Genomic DNA, 21,939 nt, shown 5'->3' with positions numbered 1-21,939 from the left:
ATGACTGTTTTTCCACTGACGGATATATCTGGATATAACATGTATTTTTAGTTATTTTACTTAAATTATTTACTATTTTATGAATTATTTTTTCTCTATTCTTTCTAATTTTATCTGCTGTCTTCTAATTATGAACTGAAGCAATAAATGTAATAAACTTTAATCAGTAAAAACAAATCATGGTCCCCAGATAATGGATCCCCATCACTTGTGTGTAGCCTCCTCACTTTTCTTCTCACACCACCATGAAATTCACATTTGCAGTTTTGAGTAAAATGGCTCAGATATTTCATTATCGTGAACTTTGGTGCACACATTCATGATCCCTGTGTTATCAGCTGGCTCAAAGTTCACGGAGGTAAATTCATTTGATTCAGTTAAACTGATAGGAAATACACAGTGATCAAATCTTTAAAAGAGAAACGTTTAGCCCCAAACCACACCTAAAAGTATATGCTTATCGGCTGTACACAACAGCTAATATTAGCTAACTAAGCCTTTTAAACAATTAACCGAGTGCCTACAGGTGTGCTCCTCCACCTGTTACACAAAGAAAGGAAGAGGTCTGCGACCCTAGACTTTATTGAGGCTCAGTTCAATATGAGAGTAAAGTGGTCCTTTAGTAAATATCACAAATCCTGGATGAGAGTTAAGAGGAAATTTGTCATGAAGTGTGAAGTGAGGAGGACCCGAATGCAGGACTCAGGCAGACAAAATAACAGGAAGCAAGACTTTTACTCGGCTGAAGGCAAAATCTGAAAATCTAACAGCACACGAGGGGAGCCAGACAGACGCTAAGACAGAGACTGCCGGGGACGGAGTTGGGATTAATCACAAGAGGCGAAAGTGACTAAGAACAGGTGAAAACAATCAAGGCAGTTAGACAAACAGGAAGTCAAAACTGCAACAAGACACCAGAGAAAACTATCAAAGTTTAACAGGAAACAAAATGGACACGAAAACTCAAATTTAAGACGATACAAAGAAAAATTGAGGTGGTACGAATAACCAAAGATGGAAACCAATATGATATAATAAAAATGAATTAATCACATGAAGAATAATCTGAAAGCAGGAAGCCAAAGCTTTCATACGCAAAACAGTAAACGCAAATAATAGAAAATAAGAATCCAAACCTCAAAAAAAATAACCATTCCCAGGTACATGCAGTGCTGCTGAAGGACTCAGTAACCATCAGCTTCTGCCTGATTCATTCTTTACAAACTAAATGAAGTTTTTCTCTCACTTTTCTGCGAAACATCAGCATGACACATCGTCTTTCTGTTAGCACAATGTCGTTTTGCACCATTGTGCCTCACTGCAGGCTCCAGAAGCTGCAAACCTGGCTGCACGCTCTCAGTTTTGATTCTTGTTGCTTGTTTTATAAACCCTCTCCAGGATAAAAACACTCAGATAAGAGGAAGCCACACGGTTTGAAAGTAGGAAAATAAATAAATAACTATATAAAGTAGGTGTTGGTGAAGAAGAGGCCGTACACAGAGAGCAATCGTAAGAACCACTCTCTATGGGTCCTTCCTGTCTGCCTCTCTCCTCTCCCTTGCTTTTGTCGCCTCCTCTCTCTATCACAATGTAAATGGACGGTTGCCGAGGGCAACCTGTGTGTACTCACCTAAGGATGAACAGGAGGTGGTGTGTGAGTAAAGGGGCTATTAATAGCAGCATGTGTAGAAAGGACATTTGCTCGCTTGCATGCGCATGAGTGTGTGCGCACCTGTGTGTGTGTTTGAGAGAGAGAGAGTGAGAGCAGCCAGCATGTACCAGCAGGAGGAGGAGGATGCAGATTGTGAGACTCAGACACTTACTAGAGAGAACAGGAGGGTGGAGAAAGGGTGAGGGATGGATGGAGGGAGTAAGGGAACGTAGTGGAGGAGGGGGCGAATGTGTGTTGACGCTGTACGTGGCGTCAGTGTGATAAGAATAGAGATGGTGCGTGTAGCTGAGACATCACCCTCACACCCTCGGTGGGGCAGGCAGTACTCGCTCTGAATGTGTGTGTGTGTTAATAAGTGCATATATCTCAGGGTACGCTTGTGTGTGAGTGGATGAGTAAGGTGTTGGGGTTGAAGTGTGTTTTTCTTTTCACCATGTGGGTAATTGAAGTCATCTGTACCATTTAATTCAATTGTAAGAATTAGAAACATATTTTCTTTTGCCATTTCAAAATCATTTTGACACTTTTATGTTCTGAAAGAGGGAAGTGAGAGCTTTTTAAAACATTTTTTTTCGCTGTTTGACGCAAAAGACAAAAGCACGGAGGACATATCGGTTCTAAAACTGCTTTTATTACATGTGGAGTAACATAACTGGATTTGATTACAAATTGTAGGACTACTCAGTTAAGCAAGAATGCAAGAATACAACAGCACAGCAAGCGAGAGCAGCTTCTCTCATATTTCTCCGGTAGCTCATCGGGGTCCGTGTGGAACAGCTTTTCATGAAACGCCGTCACACTGTCAGAAACTGAAGCAGCCACTGCGGATTGACACGAGCAGAAAATGAAAAGCCTGTTCAGGTCCGGGGTCAGTGCATAACCGAGCATGTTTGATACTCACAGAGTTGATCCCTCTGTCTTTCACCTCCTGGCTGGTCTCAGACTCATACAGAGCTGGGGGAAAAGGGGAGGAGATGACTGCATGTGATATATTTGCAGAGGCTCAACACTCGACTCATCAGAGCCAGATGGTTTTCACTGAGGTGGCCAAGTTGAGACCAAGTACTTACATCAGGGCATCTGGCACGATAGCTGATATCTTGTTTGTTCTTTTTGTTTTTAACTAATTCATTAATGTTTCTATTTATTAAAAATTTTTCTTATTTCATTATACAAGCATGATTGCCATGCGGAGGTACACTGTAAGTTAACTGGGCTTTTCTTAATTGAACCATCACTTGATATATAAATAAAAAAGAAGATATTCTAATTTTACTGGACACTTCATCAGGTACACTTTACTTTTACCACGTTGGACCTCTACTTCCTTGACAACCCCTTAAATTTTTTTATGGCCCGAACTCAACAAGGTGCTATTTGTCGGCTGCACATACATGATGTGAATCTCCTGGGCCATCGCATCCCAAAGGCGCTCTATGATTTGAGCTTTATGACATGATGTGTTATCCTTCTAAAAGCAACCATCAGTAGAAAGAGGAGTGAACAACCCTCTTTGAAGTGAGGGGGTGGCTTGCAACACCAACTGTCTGCCATTTGTAATAGAGTTTTGACATCCCTTCCCAGACGCCTTAACGCCCACTCAAATCTCGGAGCATTTGTTCTGAGTTAGTCATGTGGTAAGGTGGAGCAAGGTCTCCCAGCGGGTTCACCCGAAACCTTGGCTGATTGTGACCCACACCCGTTTTCACACCTGGATTTGTGTGATTAGGCAGTGGAGCAATAGGCCAAAAATAATGGGTGAAAGCCAACAGCCTAAAAAGTGTGATCGCAATTGAAGAACGTGGCTCAGTGGCTCTGATATATAAGCCTGTCCATGTTGGCTACATATGTTAATGACAGGGTTTTAAGCTGAATTCTAAATTTCTCTGAGAACCAATAAGGAATAGATGTACAATGCAGGATGGATCCATACTTTCATGACGTTTACTCCAAACTGTGACCATACTATCTTAATGTTGCAGCAGAAATCAAGATGCATTAGGCCAGGCAACATTTTTCCAAACTTCTGTCTAGCCTTGTTGAGCCTGTGAGAATTGTAGCCTTAGTTTACAGAGGGGCTCTCAGTGTGGTAACAAGTGGTTATTTAAGTTACTGTCCTGTCATTTTGAACCGATCTGTCCATTTTCATCTTACCTCTTATATCAACAAGGTATTTTCACGCAGGGAACTGCTGCTCACTGGATATTTTCCCTTTTTTGAACCATTCTCTGTAAACCCTAGAGGTGTTTTTTTTTTTTTTTGGAAACGCTCAGTACATGAACGGTTTCTCAAATACACTACCAGCAAAAATCTTCCCCCATTCTGATGCTCAGTTTGGATTTCAGCAGGTCATCTTGACCGTGTCTACATGCCTGATTGCACTGAGTTGTATTAGTTGTGCACAATAACAGTAATGGATGCGCTAACATAGCACAGTAGAGTGCACATGAATGATAGATGCACACACAAGTGTGTGTTTGTGTGTGTTACCAAAAAGCTTGCGCAGCCTGGTGACACATGACAAAAAGCCGTGGAAGGGCATGTCCAGCTCTCCAGATGTGAACCGCTCAGACAGCAGCTCAACCACCTTGTTATCGCACTGGAATCCTGGAAAACAGGGAAGAGCGAAGGTGTAAACCCAAACTGTGTGTGTGTGTGTGTGTACATGTTTAGACATCTTTTTGAGGACAGAAATCTGGCATGTCACTATACTTGTGGTGACCACCAGTCACTTATGGGGACAAAATGCCCGTCCTCACAAGTTTGAAGGCATTTTTGAGGCTCAAAATGCAGTTTTAGTGTCAGGGTTATAATTAGGTTACGGTTAGGTTTAGTCTAAAGGTTAGGCATTCATTTTTGATGGATAGGGGCTAGGGTTAGAGTAAACAACTAGGGAAAGCCTAATGTCAATTAGATGTCCTCACTAAGATATGAAAATGAGTGTGTGTGTGTGTGTGTGTGTGTGTGCGCGTGTGTGTGTGTGTGCATACCAACAGCCTGCAGTGCTGAGCTGAGTTCAAAGCGGCTCATGCTTCCAGAAGAATCCTCATCAAACTGAGAAAAGATGGACTGAAAAACAGAGCAGCATCAGTAACACTGACATGACTCTCATCCGCACACACACACAGACACACACATGTGCGCACAGACTGAGCTGTACCTGCAGATTGCGCACACTGGCCAGCAGGGTTCCTGCTTGCTCACGGCTGAGAGCGCAGCGCCCTTTAGTCTGCCAGCAGAGTTTAAGGACATCTCAACAGGACAGAAGACAGAGAGATAAAGTTATAAGGAAGGAGCGCGATAGTGAACAGCAGGGTGAAACAATGACTCAGCTGCAGAAGTCAGCAAGCGTCTGCCCCGAGGAAGCGTGAAACCAGCAAAGGTCAGTCTGTTTTCTAACAGCTGCAGCTGTAACGTGAAGAACACGAGGACGTGCCTACAGCGCAGACGGTGTCAGCAAGGATCGCAGTGCACCGCAAGCAAAAAGACTGGTATGCGAGTGATGTTAAAGAATAAACTGAGGACAAAAGGATACATCCTCTCCAAAGATGAGCTCTCTGCACGTCTCCAAAGGCAGATGGTAATCTTTCTCAAGAACTGTGATTAGGGAAGAAAGGCACAGATTGATGGAGAGGGAGAAAACAAGGGTTTAAATTGGATCTAGCAGAGGAAAGGTGAAGGTGAGGACAAGTGTCGTCACTTTTCATTACTCAACTGAGTTCAATTTACTTCATCTGACTGTGTATGAGCCTCTGTCTAGACTGGCGACCTCTGTGGCTGCACTGTTCAAACCTATGAAGGAGCTGCTTTGCTCCCATCTGGTGGCCACTGTAGGTATTACACATAAATACAGACACTACTACAACTGACTTCTGGTAATGCAGTGGATGCTCTGACCTGAGTTGAACAGCTTCATGATGTCTTTGACGTTCAGCCTGTCATCCTGCACGCAAGACACAGTTGAGAAACAGATTTTTTTTTAAAAAGCTTCAAAGCTTTCTTTACTTTGTGAGCCTGAAGTGTTTGAGTGCTATGATTCTTACTAGGCCAGCCTGCTTGTCAAAAGTCATCTCCACTCTCTCTTGATCCTTTGAGGAGACAGGAGCGGTCATCACCTGATAGAAAAACAAAACAAACATAAACATACTACAGCTTTTAGCACCTGTTAGCATCTAGTACTGTAATGTGTACTGAAGAAGTCTGTGAACTCACTTGTGAGAAGCTGGAGGTGCAGGCAAAGTCTTGAGTCCTGGAACACAGAGGCCATGTCAGATTGTTGTAGTTGTAAAAAATCTGGCTGACTCATTTGCACAAAAATAACTGCAGTAAAGCACTAAGATACTTTAGGCTACTTAAGTAGCTTTAGCAATACTATAACAATCAGAGGTCCAGCAGTCTAATTTCTCCTTGGTCGAAAGCCAAAAAATGACTCACAATGCATAATGACTGCAAAGCGCCTGCACGCCTGTTATTATCTTATGTAACCTGATAGAAATATAGGTATTCCTGGACTTCGGGGTCTCTACTGTTAATACTCCTGCAGGAAACTTCATCATTTTTTTTGACTCATTCAAACTGAGCGTGTGCAGATTTAATTGCATAAACACACACCTGAACGCGTCAGCGTGGTTGCACAAGGCCTCTAATCTATGACCAGCAATCGTACTTTATTTTTTTTGAGCTGGCCTTTTGTTATGGGATAAAAAGTTTCCCCAAAACCTCTAACATCAGGCAGTATACAAGAAAACAGTGCATTACTACAAGTACTTCACAGTTTAATTTACATCAGGCTAAAATAGCTTTTTTTTCCACAGGGTATTGGTATGGTGCCAGCTTGTTTTATAAGCTGCTTGCAGTGTTTTATATTTAACATATAATTCAGCCTCTGATAGGTACAGGGAAGTGTGGGTGACTATGACTGTGCTGTTCAGTGTGAGTGTTGCGGCAGGTGATTCAGGCGTGCAGCTGAGCCCTCGGGAAGTGAGTTTATAATTTGACAGAATATCTATGACGAGTGCAGACGCAGGGAGACGCACACACAGCGGTAATAATTCACACATGCTATCAGAGGTAGTTTTTTTTTCTGTTTTCTGACATCAGACTATGCAGAAAGTTTTTCTTTATCCTTGCTTTGGAATCTTTTGGGGAATGAAAGCTAAATTTCCTCCATCTTACTCGAGAGTGTTTCCAATCTTGGAGAAAGTGCGGACGAAGAACTCTCCAGGGATGTTGGGTCGGTAGGTGGATACCACAATGACGTAAGTACCTGGATCCAGGCGCATCTTTCTCCACACACCTCTGCAGGACAAACAGCATGTTTACTGATTGTAACAAATAAGCTAAACGATTCTATGCACAAAACATGTCACACATACCCTGTTCAAAAACATTAAGGTGATGATCGACCACTCGATCATCACAGTAAAACACAAAGTCAGATAAACTTCCCTGTTGGTCCCTTCTAGGAAGCATAAACCACTGTGAATGTATTTCACCTGCTTTGGAAATCACACAGCGTCTGTCGGAGAGGCAACAACAAGACCATCCCCTGTTCCTGTCACTGTACCTGCACCTGCTTCACATAGCTTCTCCAGAATGGCACATCCATATTTACTGTTTCTACCAGCACACTCACACAAGTATGGAGGAGATGAGGAGAGCTGGAAAGAACCATAGAACGACATCAAGGCAGCAGCAGTACCAGTATATACTCCTTTTTGTGAAGACAACCAGGAGCTCAACAAAATTATCCCCAGCAGGATGCCCACATCCTGACCAAACTGTCAGAAACAGACTTCATAAGTGTAGTTTCAGGGTCAGACCTCCTTTAACTCTTTCCCCCGATAAAGGCGGCATTTGACAACCTCCATTGTAGGCTTAATGACAAGTTTTGACACCTCAGTATATCATAAATGAAGATATGGTTTGACCACAAGAGGTTTCAGGTTTTTCCAAGAGTCACCTGGCAGAGACCACCACACTCAGTCACTATGTTCTGGCCTGAATATTCATATTTCAAGCAGGCCTGAAATATGACAAGCCACTCAGCTCAGAAAAGAGCGTGATGGATTCCTCGTAGTAGTAGAGTGATCAGGACCGGATCAGGACCGGATCAGGACCAGGACAGTCCAGATCAACTAGTCCAGGTAAGAGACACAAATCTGGAGTGGACATGACAAATATCAAAATGTGAAGAGGCAACGAGACCAGTGGTGCTCTCCGGTGAACTGGTCTGGAGCACAGGCATTCTGGTAGTGCTTCTGTTCCTCAATGCACCATCAAGCAGATACCAGTCCCGGGGCTGGTTGATGCCCATCTATGGACATGTCGGTCTCTCCTCATCTTTTGGTATTCCTCCACACTCTTGATGTGCCATCATTGAGTATCTGTGCAAGCTGCATGCGCTGCAGGTACTGTATCATGTTACCAGTCGTGACAAAGACACTAGCAAAAAGCAAACCTGGAGAAAATCACTCAGGAGGGATGAGGAGAGAGCAATGGTCATCACCTTCAAAGTAATTTTGAATGTTGTCCTGTTGCCTCTCCAGTGCATCTGCTGTCATTTTCATTTGCTCCAAAGCAGGTGAAAGGGAATGGTTTCTGTTTCCTGACTGGACAGACCGATCTCCCTTAAGTTTAACTAACTGTGTGTTACACTTTAATAATCGAGTCTTCCCTTAACGGTTTTGAGCATATGATACAGACTGTAGCTGCTCTGGCTGACTGATTTTCTGTTGTTGTTGTTTTTAAAATCTCTTTTCTGTTCAAAGTTAGCAAGAACTCAGCAAGAACTCAGCAAGAACTCAGCAAGAACTCAGCAAAAGATGACAAAATTCTCTTACATAAAAATTAACTTCAGAGTTAGCTCAGGTATTACTCAAAATTACGTCTAAAAGTGTCTCAAACATTCACCACAGCATCAGGATCTGCAGCTGTTGGGATCATCGTGTGAACGCGTAGCTCTCTTTGTGTTTGAAAGAGCAACATGCAGTCTCTTCATAGTTTCATCTTATACCTTTGAGCTTTGTACTTCCCAGAACGACACGCTGGGCGATTCTTCATAAAGAAGCTGCGGTCCAGACAAGTGTTCTGCAGTTATGTGAAAAAAAATAAACAGTTACTGAGAAATGAAAATAGTTCTCATGTTAATTTGATTTTATATAAATTATTGATAATTGGTAGATATTTACCTCAGAAAGAACCTGGAAAAAACAAAGAATGAGTCACATGAGTGTGTCAAGAAAAAGAGTTAAGATGCTGAAACGTTAAAGCTGGATAAATATGGCACCTTATAGATGTGAAAGGCGATGTGCAGGAAGTTGAGTTTATCCCTCTGCCTTCGGTTTTTCTGCAGCAGCTCCACCAGCACCGTGCAACGTTTGACTTTCTGCTTCTGCTTCTCGGCTCTCTTCTTCGGATCTGGGGTCACAGTCGGATCTTCCATTTCATCATCGCCATCCTCGCCATCGTCCCCCACGTCGTCGTCATCGTCCTCATCCTCATTCTCGTCCTTCTCTTTGAGGACCAGCGTATACTGGGGATTTTTCCAGAATGTTTCTGGGGGGGAAAAGCAGAGACAGCAACATCTGGCAACAGAAAGGATCCCAGTAAAGCTTGAATGAACAGTGATCCAGATTTGAACCGTACTGTTATATTTGCGGCTACCGCCAGCAGAACTCCCCAGCAGCCAGCAGCCTTCGTGTTCGGTGATGGCCCAGCTGGCAGGTGTGCTTTCTTCATCATAAGAGTCTGGATTGACGCTGCAGAGCTCCACAACATCAAAGAGGTTGGAGAAGTCCTCGGCACTGATCCTAACAGAGACGGCTACTCGCATCAGAGCTCTTAAAGCCACAAGAGATTTATTCACTGGTTTAAGTTTTATGTTTCTTCTTCTTACCAGAACTCTCCGTCTTCAACGCATTTCACCTCGATCCTTTCCTTCTCTGTCGGGTCCACGTTCTCCCACTCTTTCCCCCTGCAGTCACGCACACGCAGAGACAAACTCGACATCCGTGGATGTTCTGTAAACTGCGAGTGGGCGTGCTCTCTTTGTGTAACATGCACACTCACTTGTCACTCCAGGGTCCGCAATATTCGATAAAACCCCAGGGGTTTCTCAGCCTCAGCAGCAAAATCTCATCTGATGGTTTTGTCAACTAAAATTTAAACAACAACAACAAAAAAGAAGCTTATAAAACACACATGAAGTCTTATTTTGAAAGGATAATTTTTCACTATGTTGTTATTTACATCAAGATTCGAGAAAAAGTCTTAAAATGTATAATTCCATGAAAAAAATGATCAGACTATGAAAGTGCTGTGTAAGATCTAGTCTGTTTACAAGAACAGATCATAGTAGACTGACAGACATTAAATTACAATAAAGTTGATTGTTCTGTAATCAGTCCCATTTGTTTGTCTGTCTGCTTGTTAGCAGTCTAGCATCCACAGTTTTCAAGATATCGTTTTTAAATTTTGTGTGATGGTAGATACCAATAACAGCTTGAGTTGGTTTAATTTAGGTGAAAATCAGTAAAAACTTTATATTACCCACAAGTTTGGAGGATCGTCTTCAAACTTCACAATATTCTAGGCCTTGAGGGACATGAATACCAAGGTTGGCTAAGCATTTGAGTTCGACCTTCACTGTTAGCACCCAAGATCAAAGTTGACCTTGAGAAAAATTTCAAGAAACCATATCGAGTAACATATCGTATGAAAGGACATGGAGAGAGCTGTACAACAACCTTTTTATGTTTTCAATACGACGCCCTGCGACGTCTCGGTGACGCCAGCATCAGCATGTTGTAATAAAAACTGTTAGGATGCCTGGGTCGTCGACCCAGGGTTTTTGAGTTTATGATATTATTTATACTGTCTAGTTTTTGGTTTCTTTGGGTTCTATCTTATGGCTTATGTCTCTGTCTTCTTTAGTTGCTCTGTCTCCCCTATCACCTGCATCCCCTTGTCTAGTTCGTGTCTATGTGTATCTTAAGTTCCTATATCCCCGTGTTCAGTCAGTGTTTGTGTCTGCCCTGTTCCCACGTCTTTGTTCCCTTTGCAGTGCCTGCTTATGAGCCTGTGTCTTTGTTCAGTCTGTGTTATGCGTTTCCTGTTTTACTTTGAAGGTCTGTGTCTTATCTCAGTGTGTTCAGTTTACGCTTCTTTGGTCTCGTCAGTTCTGATTTGTCCCAGCTGTGTTTCCCTCCTGTTACCCATTCCCTGATTGCTCCCTCTGTGTATTTAAGCCCTGTGTTTCTCTGTGTCTGTGTCGCGATCTACCGGTTATTTTGCTGTGTGTTTTGCCTGTCCACCGGTGTAAGTTTATTTTGAGTTTTTCTAGTTATGTCATGTTGCGTTCAGCATTAAAGCTGTTTTTGTTTAAGTTCTGTCTCCGGAGTCTGCACTTTGGGTCCAATTCCTGCCTGCACACAGCCACACCTAACAAAAAACATCAAAAAACATTAAAGTTTTTGTTTAGCCCTTGGAGGTAGTTGCGCTCTCTGAGTGCTCTCGTTCCACTTGATCTTTTTTTTAATTTGACGCAAGATTAGACGATGGATTATGAGTCAATTACATTCCAAGATAGGATGAAATCCAGTCAAGTTACAATAAGGAGACATGAAATATAAATGAGATTACATTTATTGTCACAATAAATTTCATCAGCTTAGAATAAAATGATATAATGTGAGATAGCGTGAAAATTGTGCTCACTAATGAAACTCATCTTCGTGATACCTTGTCAGCGTCAGTTATGGCGTAGGCATGGCCCTTTATCAGCCCCTCTCCTGTCACCTTGCCGATATCTGAGGCGCTCTTGGCCTGTGAAGACAAACACAGGTTAACATCCACGTGCGTGAGTGTCAACATCTTGAGTTTGGTGCTGAGTGTACCTGGATGAAGCAGCTGAGCAGGCTCCCTCGCGACAGAGCAGCAGCCAAGGACCTCCAGAGGACTCGAGGGGTACGAGAAGAGATCTCCAGCGAGCGGGCGATGCCTCCAGTGAAGTCCTCCATCCCCTCTGAAATGTTGCCTCCCTTCAGGCTCCCGTAAGATCCGATTAACCTACATATGGGAGGTGAGAAAAGTGGCTATCTCTGTTAGCGACATAACACAGACAGGAAAGGAGTGGGTGATCTCAGACATTACAACCCAGAAACATATGCTGGTTGTGGAAACTGACTTGGCATAGGCCTTTTCCACCAGGGCGCTCCAAAACTCATTGCGGGTGCGAGAGTAGCTGAAGAGCAGACGGCCTTCGCGTACTGGCAGCCTGTCATCCACAACCACCTCCACCCACTCACCATACTGCCAGAACTGCACAGAGGGAGGAGAGAGAGAGAGAGAGACGGCGACAGAAGAGGGAGACGTGAGAAGAGAGGAGGAGAGGATGTAATGAGTCAGGAGGAACTGTAATGAGGAGGAAAACTGAATGAGAACGTGAACATTAGAATCAACTGATTTCTTTTGGCCAGCTGGGGTCAGTAGAAACAAACTATTAGCGATGCACAACACCCCCACCTTTAGACTGCAGTTTGTCTGTGTCAGGCTGACCTCACTGAGTGAAAGGCTCCATACTGCCGTATTCTGTCTCCATGTAATCTCTCATGTTGATGTACGAGTCATTTTTTATTACACAGTGTTCTGAGATGGAAAACTAGTCTATGTAAATGCTCTAGGCTTACCGTCCCTCTGTGTAAAACAACATGCACGCTCTGCACTTTTGTTTGACCTTTTTGCAACAGAAAACAAACCTCACAAAGAGAACTTGGCAAAGTTCAGATTTCCAAAGCAATTTGTGATCATATTCAGCAGATAAGTTAGCTTTGATACTTCTGGTGACGCATTAGACCCAGAGTATTTCTAGAGAAAGTCTGAATATTGGAAACTTTTTTTTTTTAATAATGAGAGATAAACTGACTTTTATTCTTCTGAGTTTAATTTCAGTTAGTTTGCAGAACAAAATAAAAATTGTTTCAGTTTGGTTTTATTGTTTTAAAAATGTTTAGCTTTAGCTTGGTTTTCGCTAGTCTTAGCATGTCTCCACAGTGTAGTTACCTGTTTGGCTAACTTGCAAATAGTCCTGTCCTGACACCACCCCAAATCCCTTTGGGGGGATCAGTCTCATCTGGGTGGCTGTTTTGTCTAAATTTTAACTTATTAAGCATCTTGGTTAGTAATTCAGTTAGCTTTCAGTCTTATCTTAATTTGCATTTCAGGTAACTGAAATGCAAGCAGTGTGGTGGTACAGTGGTTAGCACTGTTGTCTCACAGCAAATAGGTCATGGGTTTCAATCCACTGGCCAGAATTTGGGTGTTGTCCATGTCCCGTTGGTTATTGCAGTTTCCTCCCAGAGTCAAAAAACGTGCACGTTCGGTTAACTAGTGAAAAACTGTAGGCGTGAATATTTGTCTGCCTCTCTGTGGTAGCCTTGTGATATGTCGGTTGCCTGTTGAGGCCACCCTGCCGTTCACACATGTAAGATCTGCTCCCCACAATACCCTGAATTAGCAGGCTGAAGAAAATCGATGAATAACTGAAATGTTTCAGTTAGTAGTTTAGTTTTTGTCAGCTACCAGTCAGTTTACGTCCAAGTAACCCTGGGAGCCGAGCAGACTGCTTTAAACACAAAGGAGATGACCAAAGACCAGTGTAAGATTATTCTGAACTGTTGCAACGACTAAATTAACTCGTGCAACAAATTTAGGAAGACTCAGCGTACCTGAATCAATGACAGGTTCATAGAGAGAAGAAAAATATAATAATAATACAATATAATCTCTGTGAAAGCACACTGTCCCGCTCAACATTACTTTTTTTTTTTTTTACAATGTTTCGATTAACGTGACCTTTGTCAGTTACAGAGAAAAATTAATGATTGATGATTAAATTAAGTAATGGAAAGCACTTTAAACTGGTGTGTTGTTGCCTGTAGATAAGATCGTCTTGCCTCAATTAATGCTATAATTTAATATTATGCCTTCAACAATCAGGGGACTTATCAGCTGTCCAGATATGAAGCTTCAAAAGGTTTATAAAGGAGAATTTAAAAACAACAGCTCTTCAGGTCGTTACTGGTCATGGCTCGAGGTGTGTACCATACTGTTAACGGTGTGTACACAACAGTAGCTGAAAGCAGGCTTACACTGGTCGTTCATGGCTGGTGTGTGTGTGTGTACAGGTGTCCCGGGGGAGTCACTACCTGCATGTCTGAACTGCTCTCCAATTACTCTGACAGAGCAGAATCAGTTTCCAGTCCTTCCGTCCTGCTTGTTCAGTCACGCCACATTCTCCACGGCAGTCTCTAAAGGTCCAGAGCTTCGAGCCAAAACAATCACTTCCTGATGTGTCTGCTTTTGCAAGATTCACGTGTCTATGAAATTGGTATTTTATTGATCTGAGCAAGTTAGAGCCAGAGAATAAGTGTTGAACTCTCCAGATAAGAATCACCAGTTCTAATGAGCTGATAAAGATTTGGGTTTATGTTTGTTTCCCTCAAGCTGGGAGGCCTTTGTGCAGAAATGACTCCAGGATGAGTTGATACGTGTCTTAGCTGCCTTCAATAAATACCAGAGCCGTGGCACAGCAGCTTACCAAAAAGACAACTCACAGAAAACATTTCAAAGGATAGAGCCAAATCAGATAAAATATAAATTAGTTCAGGCAATCTGTCCTTAAATTTAAGGGGCGTCTAAATATAATTATGTTTGTGGAGGCCTCACATTCGTCAGAATAAATGGTTCTTCAAAGGCGCTCAAGCAGGACCAGACAAAAAGCTTTTAGTCTCGTGTTATGTTGTGCAAAACGATATGTGACCACAAACTTTGGCAAGAACAACCAGCAGATGAACTAGCTCGAGGGCCACAGACTGATGTGTTTTGTGTACATCTATGCTGAAATATGACCTAAGTTTTTGTGTGTAATGATTTAATAAAAAAACTCGGGGAAACACTTTAATTGACACTTTTGGCTCCAGATTTGGCTGAATGCGTGATCGTGTCTTCAAATAAAGCAACTTGATACAGCGCTGGGCCTGCAAATCTGCAAATTTAAGTCAAATCTGTGCTGTCAACAACACAAGCTGTATGCAAAAACGGACGTACTCACTGTTGCCTAATGATTAGTTGAGTCCTGTCAACTTTGAGCTGCTCGATTACCCTCATGCTGTTTTATGAACAGACATGAGAAACCTCTGCATGATTATACTAAAGTCCCCGGCCAACTTCGGGTCGGGGACAAGTTCCTGACAAGTGGAGGAGTTTAAGTATCTCGGGGTCTTTTTCACGAGTGACGGGAGAAGGGAACCAGAGATAGTAGATGGAGTCGTGCTGGTCCATCATGGTGAAGAGAGAGCTGAGCGTAAAAGCGATGCTCTCAATTTGCAGTCTACGTCCCGACCCTCACCTATGGTCACAAGCTGTGGGTAGTGACCAAAAAAACAAGATCGCAGATACAAGCACACAAATGTGCTTCCTCCAATGAGTGGCTGGCCTCTCCCTTAGAGATAGGCTGAGAAGTTCAGCCATCAGGTGGGGGTCAGAGTAGAGCCGCTGATCCTCCACATTGCAAGAAGCCAGTTGAGGTGGTTTGAGCATCTAACAAGGATGCCTCCTGGGCGATTCCGGGTATGTCCCACCAGGAGTAGGCCCCCAGGCAAACCCAGGGCACGGTGTAGAGATTATATCTCTCGGCTGGCCTGGGAACGCCTTGGTGTTCCCCCGGACAAGCTGGAGGAGGTGGCTTTGAAGAAGGAGGTCTGGGTTTCTCTACTTAGGCTGCTGCCCCCATGACCCGGCCCCAGATAAGTGGAGATAAAGCATACTCTGTTCAATGTGTGTCCATAACTTACAAAATGAGCTTCACGTTGTATGAAATATGACTTAAAACTGCAGTAATCCACGTTCACCTGTACTCAGAGAAACTTTTCACCAGTCTGAGTCACGTCTTCAGTTCCCAGTACAAACACGTAATGACCAAAACCAGCAGCACTGACTAACAATGGCCCGTGAGGTTAGTTTCATGGTTGTTAATATGCAAATTTTCATGACCGTTGTTTAACGCCTGTGAATACCACTCACAGAGAGTTCCTCTCTCCACTATGTGCACATCCTCACTGAAGGAGTGGCCACTGGCCTGCAGGTGTAAACAGACTGTTGAGTACTGACCTGATGGGGCAGCTCTTCTGTGCCCTGCCGGAGGTTGTTTGGCTTCCACAAAATATAATTCATAGCGATCGTCTTGGCATTTAATTGCAAAAATTATATTAGTCTGTTTGTTTTGAGCGACCTAATACTTGGGGTGGACCCGTTTTTGGCGTGGGGATTTGAGGTTTGAATGCCACAGAGACACAGTGTTTTGAAAAGATGCATCTCAGCTATTCTGATGCTCCTGACACATAAGGCATCACCAAAGGCTTTTGCTTAGGGAGCAGTGAGCTTTCTTCTTTGGGTGCTTTCACAGCGCTCACAAAAGTTCAGCCACAATAAACCAAATTTAATCGGGGTCTCTTTGACATGATGTTCTTCCTGCTGCTTCCCTGGTTGCTGTGTCTGTGGGGATGGTGTTCGCTCTGTGTTGTAACTTCCTGATGTAACGCCCAGTTTGTGCTCCAGTGGATGATGAGAGTCAAACCTTAAATCAGTATACGCTGGTTTACAGTCCACATCGACCTTAAAATGTCCCGCATTACTGATGGTAATTGCACAGACCAAGAAAGCTAGCCTTCCGTAATAGCATGGCAAATAGGCCTCCCTTGAATTGCCTGTGGGCAATTTGCATTGAGGATAATATAGATGCTGTTTTGGGGGAAAGAGTGAGCATTGTTTCTCATTAGTAAGAAAAAGAGTCTGGTCTTACCTTGAAATGGAAGATCCCTGCGTAACGATCGCTCAGACTTTGGTTTGGTGGCACCACCTTCATAAAGAGCGAGGGGTGCGCAGTCAGACAGGACAGGGCAGCCAGCAGCCAGCAGTTACCTGATAAACAGGAAGAAGAGTGTGACGAGTTTAAAGGTGATCACTTTTTATATTTATTAAGTATTTCAGAGGGTGGTGGTCTCCCGCATTCATGTTAGGTAGACTGGCAGCTCTCCATCACACACGTAATCAACCACATTCTTCTCCAGCAGCCAACATCTGTTCTGTGTTGCAGATGTTGCAGTAACCGTTAGCATCTGTGTAAATCATGGAAAAACACAGACTGAGATTTAGCTTAAAAGGAAACCCAAAACGTAGACATGGAGACAGAGGCAGGCGGAGGAGGAGGGGGAATTGATCTGTGCCAGTGACATGCTCGCACACATCCGACGACACAAATCATCAATGAAGAAATCCCAGAGGTGGAGGACGAGTTTGCTGTTTTGCAGAAAACAGCCGTGTAATTCATCAAAATTGGAAACAGACTGAGAAACGCATATTTTAGCTGATGCTGCAGGCTAATAAAGCTGCAGCTCAATGGGGTAACGACCCCCAGCAGATTTAGGATTTGATGACCACAAAGAGACACGACTCTTTTCCCTCTGGCTGCACATTAGATGTTTTGGTCCCTCTGAGCCTGTTTGTCCCCGTTGTACAGCTACTTCAATCGCCTGTATCCATTTAACTGGGTGTTGTGCAATCCCAGTTTGAGACATTTCAACATGACTGGTTTCATCACTCAATCCCTGTGGATTGATAATAAACAGCTGGCAGATAAAAAGATTGTTCTTGTTCCAGATGTACTCACCAAGTTGGCCCTGACAGATATCAGTGGTTGCAGTCGTGTCCTCGACAAACACAGCGTTCTTACTGATTTCCTACAGAAACAGAACAAAAAGAGCACAATTTACAAGCTCTGCTGTTATAACCATGAATGTTTTACCTCCTGCGATCCCCACGTCCTCTTTAAGAAGCCATTAAACTTTGACTTTCCTACACTAATTCTACCGGAGAGTTTCCGACTCTGTGATAAACTCATTGTGGCCATGACAGGACATTTTTCAGATGGTGCCTAGTTCTTGTATTTGTTTTTTGTGCTCAAATCTTAATTTCTGTGAGGAAGATGGTGGTGATATGTTTAGAATAACAAACAATATATAGAATAACTTCACTGATTGACCATTTAAGAACATTTTAATTGAAAACACCAAGTCATGTGACATTTTACAGAATCATTTATGTGGCCCTGTTTTACAAGGATTTCCCTGGAAAATATATATATTTTTAAATTACTTTTGAAGTCCAAACCTCTTTTTCTTTGTTCATGTACTTGGTTAGTTTGTGACTTGGTGTCAATATAAAACTAGATTAAGGATATGTGAATGGACATTGGGCTCTTTTCTTGATGATTTGTATAACCTTTTCCAGTTCTCCCTCACTTCGTTCTTTCTCAACTCCTTCTTCTCAAGGTTTTTCCACACCTGTGACACACCTGGTTAAATCTGTTTACACCCACATCAGCGCTGCTGAGAGCTCATGTGCAGAATGTGGGGGGAACATTTAGAAACACATACCTGAAAAACAGAGAAACTTTCTTTAGCTCCATAGTTTTTGTTTGAATCATGCTAAATAAGCCCACGAACACCTAAACCTCCGCAAAACCGCTGGCTCTTTATGCGCATGCACAACATGTCAGTGGTCAAACTTTCGCACCTTGGGTCTCTTCCATTGAATAGCCTTTTTAGGGTCCGGGTCTTCCGGTGTTCCGATGGACTTCTGCTCCGCTGGAAAGGTTGGATCAGAGAACAGCACGCCGGACTTCAGACACTCTGCCTGGAGAGTTTCAAAGTCCTGGTCCTTGAACTTGATCGGGTTCTCAGTGGAGCCCAGAGGAGCCTCGTTGTTGGTTGCCATCGTGTCAGTGGGTGCGCTGTCAGAAAAATGCTATCAGATGCTAAATGTGAGAGCTTAAATACAGTAAAAGAAAAAGCGCACACCCACCGGATCAGGCGAGGGCTGCTGGAGCGCCTCCCCGGCTCTGCCCAGCCTGGAAAGGTATGCGGGGCGCCCGGGGGGCCTTCGGTGCGGGAGTCGGAGTAATAACACGGTGCCAGGGGCGCCTTTGATCTCTGGAGTTTATTGTCCATCGTGCTGAGAGTGCAGACAGATGCGAAAAGGGATACGAAAAGCGGTCTGTGCAGGGACTCAGCAAGTGCCACAAAACTTCACTAAAAACTATGAAGAAACTTCAAATCTTTAAAAGTTTCTGTTTGCTTTTTGTAAAACATCCAGAACTGTGACTGCAGCACGTTTATGTTCGCGTGCGTGCAGGAAGCTTCTTTCCAGTGAGACCCAAAACACCAACAGGAATCATTTTAAACCTCTAATAAGGACGTTTGGATTTGGCCAGCATGTTGTTCATGCATGCCGAGAAAACCCCAGTCAGTTCTCCAACGCCAGCGCTAGGTGGCAGTGCACTCCAGTGGACGACACACCACAGATCACTGCGGGACTCATGGTGACAGCTGATTTACTCACTGAAAGCTCTCTAAACGCGATATATAAGAGGATTGGCAAATTGAAAGAAAACCCCTGATCTTTGACCTCTCGCAGTGAGAAGATCTGCAGCAGCTCTGAGCTGCTTCCTCTCATGATGAAACATTTCAGCTGTGATGGCAGTAGTGACTTCTTCCAGGATGAAAACCCAGCTGATCACCTTTGGGCCTGCGGGAGAGTTTATGCTGCGCTTTCATCATCAAATACCAAAAAATGTGAGAACATCCCCGTGGAAGAGTGATCCTCTGTGGAGATCAGGGTGAATGAAGAGAGAGCCCCGAAGCTGCTCTGGTGCCACATGCTGATTGATTTCTGTTGGCTTTTCCTTTAATTTGACACTGCTTTATATAGTGCACTGTACTGTTTTTATTTAAAACAACAAAACTAAAGGTGACATAAGGGAATAAAAGGCAATATTATAGTTCTTTCAACAGCCTGCACTTAAACATTTATGTCCATATTGTCTGTTTGTCTGTTCTGTTGTATGTGTAGACAAAGAAAATAAAGCTGATTTTGATCCTGATTTATATAAAGTGTAAAAACTCCCTGTCAATTAAAGACTTCATGCATTGATGCAAACACATAAAAAAGACAGACTTGTTACTCCATTCATCTGGAGGATGTGCTCCAGGAGGGATCAAGGAAGCAAACAAACCACTGAACTAAAGTGATGTTTCTCCTGTTTCTAGAACATAAATATGAGACATTTCCATATATAATCACATGTTTGCCTTTTATCTGCACAAATCTTCCTTTAGAGGAACTTTTATGACACTGAAACTGAGGTGGAACAAAAATAATCCAGCCTGCTTCACAGAAAATTGAATTGAAATCCTGACCTAAATGTCTTGAGATGCTGCCTCACCCATATGGACCCTTTTAAGCGGTATCCGGACAGGGGTGCTTTGGTTTGGCCTCCCTTTTTGTGATATGGCCTCTGAATCTGAAGTGGACATCCAATTACACCTCCTACACCCCCACCCTCCCCGAGCCCTCTGCTGTCATTCAGCGAGTTTAGGTGAATATCCACCTCCAGGAAGCTGTTGAAGCGTCTCCAGCAGTTCTTCCATCACACGCCTGATTACACCGAAAGCGAGAGACTGACCGGGACTAAACAAACAAGAAGAATAGCGACACGTATCTGCCTAATGGTCACCATTTAACTTCATTCATGGGCTCTCCATTATGTCCGCGCGGTCTTTGAGGACAGGATTATAGGAAGCCTCGGTGACAAAGGTCAGAGGGCCGACCGACACTCCCACACCTCCTTGACCCGCTCTGATCCCACGACCCCGGCACCAGCAACCCCCCGACCCGTCTCACCCTGCGCGCTGGTTAACCGGCTTTGTCCCGGCCTGTTTTCTGCTGCATCACTCACACACATCACAGCAAGCTGAAGCGGTCAGAGAGGGGACCTTAATATGCCTCAATAAGACTCGAGCCAAAGGACGTCAGTGACACACGAAGAAAAACAACCGATGGGAGTTTCTTGTAGACACAATCTGAAGTTTTGTTCTTTATTAAAAATACAACTAATTCGCCTTTCATGTCGTTTTGACTCTTCCTGGATTCCTTATCTTATTTTTATTGTGATACAGTTCTTTAATTGTGGTCTGTATTCAACTACTTTTTACATTTTTATAAATTAATTGTTTTATTTCTGTAGTTTGTGTCCTTCTTTTCAAAGATTATCTCTTTTTTTAATTGTAATTTTGTACATTTTTAACATCATGTTATATATTATTCTTAATATGCTTCTTAATTGTAGTTCTCTTGTACTCATATTATAATAGTTTTCTCTCCAGTGTAAAATATTTTTGATTTTCATAAGTTTTTAATTTACTCAGTGACTCATTTTAATTCACTTCAGTACTTCTGAAATACTTTATATTTCAGAATTATGATGTATTTATTCATTTGACACTTTCAGGCACTGTTTTATCTTTATACAAAGTCTACGGCCAGTTTCTAAAATCTGCTCAAATGATGTGAATGAAAGGTTCTTGAAGAGGTCAAAGGGTGTTTAAAATAGGATTTGGACCAATAGGAACTCTGATATGATGATGACACATCACTAATTTCTCTCCGGTGCAGTAATATGTTTACTTCAGTAAGCTGGTGAGACTGTAGCAATATTTGAGTGACTATCTTCCAGTGACCTTAAGCCCAAGGATCTAAATCTCTGTTGGGATCCTTGGAAAGACGTCTCCTCTCTTCTCGAAGTCATAAAGTTTGAGTTTGCTTGAAGTAAATTTTCATTTCGATGTGATTTTTGCGAAATTTCACATGGATGCCTCTGGTCACAATATTCAACTGCTCGTTAATGTAAATATCTAATCAGCCAATCACATGGCAGCAACTCAGTGCAATCAGACTGAGCATCAGAATGAGGAGCAAAGATAATTTAAGAGTCTCTGAACGTGTGATGGTTGTTGGTGTTCTGTGCAGTTTGGAGTAAATCCTCCCCGTTAGCAGCCTGGAAAAGATCGACCTCTCAGCTTTAATGAGGTCAGAGCTATCTGACTGTTAGAGAGCTTCAGTGTCTGAGCTGGACTTGCTTTTAAATAGGTCTGGAGAGTTCAGGGTTACAACACGAAAATTACCATTAGCAGTTGCGTTATGGCCTCGTGCTGATCTTTGGGAGAGAGCTTGCTCATTGTTGTGGTTCTGGCTTTGGAACTAATTGTTCTTGGGTTCAGAAAATATGCCTCTATTTTCCACAGTGTGGCGGAGAATGAACGATGGAATTAAGGCCGACTTTCTCTGAAGTTTTCTTCTTTTCGTCCTCTGTT

At 43.0% G+C, this 21,939-nt stretch overlaps 1 protein-coding gene across 1 annotated transcript; it reads right to left on the bottom strand.

The window, feature by feature from the left end:
• Positions 1-2,283: 2,283 nt before the first annotated feature.
• capn12 (calpain 12) lies at positions 2,284-19,734 on the bottom strand. The gene is made up of 22 exons (XM_005742119.1): positions 18,305-19,734; positions 17,400-17,469; positions 16,533-16,651; positions 11,859-11,992; positions 11,569-11,740; positions 11,414-11,497; positions 9,743-9,828; positions 9,570-9,647; positions 9,320-9,483; positions 8,961-9,229; positions 8,863-8,874; positions 8,688-8,761; positions 6,848-6,970; positions 5,885-5,921; positions 5,716-5,787; positions 5,570-5,615; positions 5,208-5,269; positions 4,833-4,901; positions 4,663-4,741; positions 4,163-4,279; positions 2,574-2,626; positions 2,284-2,493 (listed from the first exon to the last, which is right to left on the bottom strand). Exons 1-22 carry the CDS (start codon positions 18,503-18,505, stop codon positions 2,467-2,469), a joined length of 2,148 nt encoding a protein of 715 aa, XP_005742176.1. The 5' UTR covers positions 18,506-19,734; the 3' UTR covers positions 2,284-2,466.
• Between the last annotated feature and the right edge of the window lie 2,205 nt (positions 19,735-21,939).

This window comes from Pundamilia nyererei, unplaced genomic scaffold (assembly GCF_000239375.1).
Source record: "Pundamilia nyererei isolate P.nyererei 1_Seehausen unplaced genomic scaffold, PunNye1.0 scaffold00117, whole genome shotgun sequence".
Lineage (NCBI taxonomy): Eukaryota > Metazoa > Chordata > Actinopteri > Cichliformes > Cichlidae > Pundamilia > Pundamilia nyererei.
This window is presented reverse-complemented; position numbering and strand designations above follow the sequence as displayed.